The sequence below is a fragment of the Tupaia chinensis genome, unplaced genomic scaffold (assembly GCF_000334495.1).
Source record: "Tupaia chinensis unplaced genomic scaffold, TupChi_1.0 Scaffold149648_1, whole genome shotgun sequence".
Classification (NCBI taxonomy): domain Eukaryota; kingdom Metazoa; phylum Chordata; class Mammalia; order Scandentia; family Tupaiidae; genus Tupaia; species Tupaia belangeri.
Window position 1 is genome coordinate 85,785 of NW_006209493.1, and position 8,820 is coordinate 94,604.

The 8,820-nt window shown below is 39.3% G+C and overlaps 1 protein-coding gene across 1 annotated transcript in view; it reads left to right on the forward strand.

The window, feature by feature from the left end:
• The window catches only part of ZNF81 (zinc finger protein 81), a 103,215-nt gene that overhangs the window by 32,227 nt on the left and 62,168 nt on the right, over positions 1-8,820 (forward strand). The window contains exon 3 of the mRNA XM_014585356.2: positions 926-1,052. Coding sequence (XP_014440842.1) covers positions 926-1,052 — 127 coding nt within the window. The remainder of the gene's footprint in view (positions 1-925; positions 1,053-8,820) is intronic.

Sequence of the window (8,820 nt, forward strand, 5' to 3'; positions counted from 1 at the left end):
TGAACATTTATGATTTCTCTTATGGTTGGCCTACCTGTTGCTCATCATTACCCTTAACTCTTTCCACTTAGTCCTGGATGACCCAAAGTCCTCCCTGTCTCTAAGGAGTGGTGAGCCTCCAACTGACTTAAGAAGCAACACCTCAAAAGCAAAGAAAAATAAAACAAAAGAAGACATCACGTGCTGTGTGTGTGCCTCATGCTATTCAAATCACTAAAATTTAGAGAGTCCAAAAGCAAGTGGGGAAGGGCCCGAGGATGAGTGACAGGTCCAGGGCAGGCTGCCTGGTGTCCAGAACTGCTGGCCAGCTTGATCTGGTTTGCAGGTGGGGTGGAGTGTGGTGCGAGTTTGTCTCAAAGTCCCATGCAACCAACCTGGGGTCTAAAGAGGAGTAGGTGTGGACATGTCTGGTCCGTCGTGGTCGGGCCTGCAGCCTCAGGCTGCCTGGTGTCTGGAACTGCTGACTGGCTCGATCTGGTTTGAGGGTGGGGTGGAGTGCAAGTTCGTCTTAAAGTCCCATGCAACCAACCTGGGGTCCAAAGAGGAGTAGGGGTGGGCATGCGCTACGGTCCGGGGCGTTCTGGCCTGCAGCCTCGAAATGGCCATATTTTTGAAGATTAAATGGAAATAATAATAGAGGGAGGAGCTATGTGAAATTTAAAAGAATGGTGTTGAGGGGAATATATATATACTTCTTTTAAATGTTATAGAACACAAATTTCCCATAAAAATAAGCAATAGAATCAAAATCTACTTTTATACAAAATTACAATTTTTTAAAAAATATAAGACTGCTAATGCACACGTACATGAGGTATATATTAGGCATGCCATTTGGTATATTATGATGAAAAAACTATTAAAGATAACTTCCTATCTACTCTCTCCCCATCCTCTAGTGCTGAGCAATATTGTGTTGTTACAGGTATTTGTGTCATTTGAGGATGTGACTGTGGACTTCAGTAGGGAGGAGTGGCAGCAACTTGACTATACTCAAAGATGCCTGTACCATGATGTAATGCTGGAGAACTACAGCCACCTGATTTCAGTGGGTAAGCATAGCCATTGTCTAAAGCCATTGTGTGGAGTTTGGTTTAAATTGTGTCCCCACTATGTGATATGTTGAAATCTAATCTCTAGTACCTCAGAATGTGACTTTATTTAGGACCAGTCTTGAAAGAAATAAGGAAGTTAAGATGAGGTCATTAGGATGGGCCCTAATCCAGTATAACTAGTTTCCTTATGTAAAGGGAAGCTCTAAACACAGAGACAGACACACACAGAGAGAAAATGATGTGAAGACACACAGGGAAAAGATGTTATGTGACTGGAATGATAAATCTGTAAATCAAGAAACACGTGAGGCCACCAGAAGCCGTGAGAGAGGCATAAGTTATTTCTTTCTCTAGTGTCTTCAAAGAAAGTGTGGTCCTGGTGACATCTTGATTTTAAACTTCTGGTATCTAAAACTGTGAGATAATAAATGTGTTGTTTTGATCTCTTAGTTTGTGGTACTTTGTTACAGTAGACCTAAGAAACAAAGACAGATGGTCATACTTAGAAGTAGGATACTTCTGTGACCAATATCTTAAAAATGTGGAAATAGGTTTGGAATTAGTTAATGGATAGAGGTCTGAAAGGTTTTGAAGTGCTTGACAGAAAGAACCTAGATTGCTTTGTAGAGATTGTTGGTACAAATATCAATGTTAAAGGTGTTTTTGGTGAGGTCTCAAATGCAAATGAGGAACATGTTATTGAAAACAGAAGAAAGGCAATTCTTGTTATAAAGTGGTGGAGAACTTGGCTGAATTGTGTTCTATTAGATGAAAAGTAGATCTTATAAGTGATAAACTTGAATATTTCGCTAAGGATATTCCTATGCAAAGTATTGAAAGCACAGCCTGATTTCTCCTTGCTGATTATAGTAAAATGTGAGAGAAAAGAGATATTGAAGATTTTTCAAAGGAAAAGTTACCAGAATTAGAAGATGTAGAAAATTCTCAGCCTATTTATATTATAAATTTGAGAAAGTATTCTCTGGAAAGAATGCCTGGGGTGTGTCAGGACAATAAATTTCTGAAGAGAATAGATGTGTGCCTTGTAGATTCAATCAACTATCTCAGTAGAATGCTGCTAGTAGGGCTGAAGGAGATAGAGCTGGAAGAAAATGAAGGAAGGCTGTCAGTCTTCTTGGATTCTACAGGTTGGAAATGGGATGATAAAGCTATTTAACCATGAACATGTATTATCCTTCAAGAAAAGGGAAGAATAACTACAAGAATGATTTAGAGGTCAGTGGGGCTGTAGCTGTCATCACAAGCCCAGAGGTTGCATGCCAGGGAAATGCAGAGACCCATCACCTCCTTAACTTAGAGGGCAAGGCCATCTCCCTGTTTTCAGGCCTCAGGGTTAGGGCCACTACTCAGAGCTAAGGGTAATGAGTTGTCATGTCTGATCTGCGGTCACGCCTCTTAGCAATTTCACACACTCTTAAACTCTTCAAAGTTTTTTTTCAACTTTCCCATATGGTACTGGTTGACTGTCTATTTTGTGCCAGTGTGTCACCTTAGGTGGAATTTACTACCAACTTTGGGCAACATTCTCAGGCAGTCTGATTCCAGTAACATCCAGGCCCAGTACTCTAGGAACTGCTACTAGACTCACACTACCTACAAGCTGGGCCTTAATCAGAGGGACTTGGGTCCCCTGGGTATGAGCCTTCTGTATGCCACATTTCTGGCACCCATTATAAGGCAGGATTTAGCACTGAGCTCTTCTCTCTTCACTTGCCATTACTGAGGGAATCCTTAAGTTGCTTCTCCTTTGTTAACTTAATATGCTTAAATTCAGTGGGCAAGTAAGTTCAGGCCCAATAGTAAGCCAAAAGATTATTTCTCAAAAGGAGAGTAGTTATTCACAGAGGATGTTAAGGATCTGCATTATGACTCACCTATAGGGAACTGCCATAGTCTCCAAACAGCATCTCTATCTACCACTGTCACCTCAGGCACCATTGGATCTGCTGTATCATATGGCCCCAGTGGCAGAGCAGATTGTACAGCAGCCTGGACATGTTGCAGATCCTTCCCTTGTCCTGGGCCTCACTTAAAACTATCTGGTTTTCAGATCACTTGGTAAATGGGTCAGAGTGGCACACCCAAATGAGGAATGTCTTGCCTCGGAAATCTGAAGAGACTCAAAGCATTGCTTTTTTGGAAGGGCTAGATGCAAAACCCTTTCCTTTACCTTAGAAGGGATGTCTTGATGTACCCTACATAATACAGCCCTAGAAATTTTCCTAAAGTAAAAAGACCTTAATTTTTTGTAAAAATTACTTTCCCATCCTTAAATTTTTGTCAGACTTATTTCTCACCCTCTGATATGCAGGTATATTGCCCTAAGTCTAGAGTAGCTGTAAATTCTTGCTAAGTTCTATCAGCATAATGTCATCAATGTAATGTGATGTCTTGTAGAAGAGAGGTAATGAAGCTGTTTTAGAACTAATTTGTGAGACAGGGAAGGAGAGTTGATATACCACTGAGATAGGGCAATGGAGGTGTAGCTGGCCTTGCCAGTTGAAAGCAAACTGCTTCCAGTGGTTTCTAGTGGTCTTTATTAACATGTATCTCACACACATGCACAAACACTCACAAAGCATTTGCCAGATCAATATGCCAAGTATCAGGGAATGTGTCACTTTGCTTCAGCAATTAATCAACATCTAGAAGAACAGCTGTAATTGGAGTTACCACATGGTTAAATGTATGATAATCCACTGTCAACTGTCATTTAAAATCCATCTATGTAAGCCTTATAAGCAAGTTGAATGAGGATGTGATAGGAAGCACCATCTCTGCATCTTTCCAGGTCCCCGATGGTAGCACCAACCTCCTCAGTCCATCCAGGAATGCAGTATTGCTTTAGGTTTACTATTTTCCTAGGTAGAGGTAGTTCTAGTGGCTTCCACTTCGCCTTTCCCACCATAATAGACCTCACTTAAAAGGTCAGGGGCCAGTGTAGGGATTCTGTAGTTGCCAAGTATAGCTATTCCAAATACGTATTCTTGAACTGAGGGAATAGGATAGGTTGAGGGACCCACTGGATTCACTGTGAAATGGACCTGTGCTAAAATTCCATAAATCACTTAACTTCTATAAACCTGTGCTCTGACTGGTGGACATTTTGGGTTTCCTGGAATTAGTGTCAGTTCAAGGCCAGTGATTCTCAAAATGCCAAATTACTTCCTTTTCCCCAATGCAGAATTACCCTGATAAAAGACCATAGGTCCCTTTGGGGAATTCTGGGAGAAAGATTAGTAGTATACATTTTTGGCATTGTAGCAGGGTCCTTCCTCAAGGGAACCTGACCTCCCCTTCATTCATGGGTTCTGAGTCTGTAAACAGGCTCAAGTATGGGAATGGGAAATGACTGAGGGGCATGACTCTTATGAGTCAAGCTAGACTTTTGTTCATTTGACCTAGAACGCTTCTGTTTATACAGGTCAACTAAAAATTCATTAGACTGCCTGCCCATCTACTTCATCTAGGAACACAGTGATAAACTGGCCAATGCCATATGTTTCTGTGAGTCATACCATTTTGATTGTTACTTTGACTCTACTGTTCATTGTGGTAACCGCGTCCACATTGGCTCAGTGATTAAGTGCCTCCATTTGGCCCCCAGACCCAATTAATACCCACCTTCCATTGCATTAGGATTCTGTATTCACTGGTAGTTGTTCCCACTATAATTTTTGACCTGCAGACAAACACAATCACAGAACTCTTCAAGGATGCCCAGGCTCTCCTGACAGATTTTTTTTTTTTTTTCACAATTGTGACAGGTATGTCCTCCAGACTCTCCTAGAATGGATGAGCAGGTTTTACATGGTAAATCCACTCTATATTCCAACTTCACTAAGCCTTTGGACACTTTTCTCTGTAGCATACTATGGCAGTTTTGGCATTTCACCTTCATTTAGTTCAAGTCACATTTTGATCCATGTTTCAGCTAACCAGCCAAATAAACCATTAGAGCCTTTTCTAACCTCTCAGGCTACAGCATTAAATTCAAAATCTCTGCTTAATGATACATACCAGTCACTTGGGCCTGATTCAACTTTTTGTTCCTTCCACCATTATCCCACACTTTTAAAAAGTCTTTTTTTTTTTTTTAAGAGGTTTTTGCCTTAGGGTACATGCATTCACTGGAGAAAGACAGAGACACTGAGAGAGAAAGTGAGGAATTACCCCCCAGGGGATGACCAAACCGCAATCCCTTCTCCATTCTTCTCCTGGGATCTTGGGCATGTACCCACACATGTCCAGCATGATTTTCAAGCTACTGGATCTGGAACTTGAACCACAGTTGGCCAGGTGGAAGCAACATAACCACTACACTGTCTGCTGGTCTCTAAAGTTTTTTTTTTTTTTTTAAGTTCTGTGAACCATGTAGACAGAGAGACAGGACCTCCGATAGGATCTTGACAGCATAATAGCCTCAACCAGTTGAGATCTTGGGCACATGTCCACCTGGCATACTCAAGAAGGTTTCTGGATGTGAACTGGTACCATTCCCACCGGGTCAGCCTCAAAGAGCATTGCATTTTACCACGGTACCACCTCCATCCTCGTATCTTACATGCCTGGTATCCGTTTCCACATATAATCTCCAGATTTCTGTCTGTGTATATTGGATAAATCATGCACTTCTGTTTGGTGTATACACACACTCTTGGGTCATACTTTATACCTCACCTTTTGAGGACTGCTTGGACTTGAGTCTAGTTGTGGTTCCAGAAGCAAAGAATGGTGGTAGAACATAGTTCTTTAGGGTAGTCAGCAGTGTCTGGCAAGACAAGTACCTCAGGGGAGGCCACTGATAGTTCCTCACACAAAGTAAGGTTACTCTTCTTAGGTAGAGGTGGAAGAGCTTCTTCTACTGACAAAGAAGACTCATAAGAATTGAGGGTCCAATGTCCTTGTTTGTTCTCATTTCAAATTTCAGAATTCCATTTCTTCCCAATCAGTATCCTCAGTTTAATAGCATATATCTTCCCAAGATTTTGAATTCAATTTGTGTTGTAATTTAGTTACTTACAGGATGTGACTCCAGGTTTGGCCTTCATCAGTCTTAGCTTCTATAGCCACAGGAATGAAGAATTTTTTCAGAGCAGACACAGAAATTTTTATGTCATGTCATTTATGGGACTTTTGAGCTGGGGAATTGTATCCCCACGCTCATTCTTTTCAAAAATATCTTGGCCAGTGTAATTAGGAATAAACAGACAATTTTCTTACACTTACTAGTTTGATTGAAACATTCTTTTATATATCTAATATTTAATCACATAGAACTTTGTCTTTTATAAGTATTTGATTAGTACTATAGAATATTTTATATTTGCATATTTATCACCAGAGTATGCCATGATTTATTCGTGTCCTCTTTACTACTGAAAATAGAATTATTGGTGCCCTTAAATATAATAAGAGGACCAATTTCAGAAATTTCAGAAGCAATTCTGAAAACCTATCTTAAGATTATGTTCCTCTAAAATCATTCTTGATGCCAAAATCTGCATTAGGATTCTCCAGAGAAATGGAATTCAACAGGATATAGCAGATATATAGATATAGACATATGCTCTTCAAAAAGTGTATAGAAAATAAGTATGATAAAAATGTATGCATGGATTTCATTTTTCATACCAAAATGAACTTGTACTTTAATTCTATTTTCCATTTCTATCTATATCATGTATATCTATGTCTGTACATCTACACACACACACACACACACACACACACATACATACATACATACATATATATAGAAAGATCTGTCTTTGGAAATTGACTCACCCAATTATGGAGACTGGCAAGTCTGGAATTTACAGAGTAGACTGGTGGACTGAAAATTAAGGTAAGGGGTTGATCTTGCAGTCTTGTCAGAAATCTACAAGATAGATCAGCAGACTGAAAACTGAATCACAGTTTCTGTGTTGCACTCTTCAGGCAGAATTTCTTCTTCCAGTTTCCATTACATATTCTCTTTGTTTTCTGCAAGCACCTCAGCTAGTTTTTTTTTTGCCTAGTAGGGCAACCCATGCCTTATTTCTATGTCAAAGAAAACCAGAGCTAGAAAACAGTTAAAGCTGTAAGAAACAAATTTTATCCATAACTATCACAATAGAGAAAAAGAGACCCAGCATAGAACTGGGATGAATTCTGAATAAAACAAGGACAAGTAAGAATTTATAACCAAGGAACAGGGGTGAGTGACAGTGGATGGAAAATCACTAAGAAGAAATGTCCAGGGTGTTTTAGTCCATTTTATTGCAAGTAACAGATATACGTGAATCTTAATAATTTAAGAAAATAAAGGTTTAGTTAGCTCACAGTTTTAGAGGTCTAAGTTCAAGGGCCCACATCTGGTAAGGGTTAGGGTAAGGATCTTCATGATGATGGGTAACATGGCAGAGGGCAAGACAGAGCAAGTTCAGAGCAGAGAGGTTCTATATACATGTGTCTGTCTCATTCTCTCTCTTTGTAACCCTCCAGGACTCAGTCATGGGGGCCACGCTCTGACTGATGCCTAATTACTTCACACAGGCCTCACGTTTCAATACCATAACCTGATTAAGTCTCCTCTTAATACCTTCATAGTATAACCAAGTTCCAGCACATGAACTTTTGGGGATGCATTCAAATGATAGCATGAGGAGGGAAGATTCTGGTTAAACCAACCTAGCAGTACTCTGACCAATTTCTTAGTTTGTAGTTTGAATTTCTGTGGTGATGGCATCAGATGTTCTGGGGAACCTTCTCAGTGGTCCACACAGCAGCAGCAGAAGGTTGCCCATGTATCATTTGTTTTGATGATTTCTTTAAAGTTTATATCAAGTCATCCAGTTTTGGCTTCTAGAGGATGTCAAGAAGAATGTTAATTTGGTTTATTTATTTATATATTATCATCATAATCTTGTTTATATTACATTGAATCACATATAACTTTGTAGTATATTAGGAAGAATGTTAATTTGGAAAGCTGTAGTCAGATATTGGAAGAAACTAGAATTAATCCAGTATAGTTTATAGGTAATAATCTGTAAGGATATGCCATAGTTTTCCATTAAACCATAACAGTTGTCTCCACAGCCCCTTCTTTTGATAAATGATAACCAAGTAATGTTATTATATACAATGTAACTCTGATCTCATCAGATTTGGCATGATTTTTTTTTTACATAAGTACAGCAAAAATGTTGATTGACTGCATGGGCCTTTTTGAATTTTCTTTGCTGGAACTTTTCATAAGGAACATGAGATTAGACTTTTTAAAAGCCTCTCAAGGATAGGGAGCTAAGCCAGAACTTGCCACCAGACTTTGTCTTCAGCAGCTACATAGTTGAGTAAATTGCTCTCTTCTTGAGGTCCTCAAGATGTTCCAACATTCCTGGACCTGCCAGGAAACGACCTTTCTCACTCATCTATAAGGATGGGAACCCTGTAAGCCACATACTACATTTTCCAAGAGGGCTCTGTAAGTATTGGCTGTATAAAGTCAACTCTAGTTCCTTAAAACTGTCTGGTTTTAGCTGAAAATATGATATTTTGGTAAACACCTTGGTTATATAGCCAATGTTTCTAATTGTGATATGAAGGAGAACAGATTTTTATTGAACATATAAAAATAATAATATTGTCATGAATAAAAGAATACTCAAGATTTTATTAATTCTGTAGGGATCAGACAGGGAGAAAAATGTTTCATTTCTGTTTACAAAATTATGGTCTATAATTTTAAGTTAAAGATAGC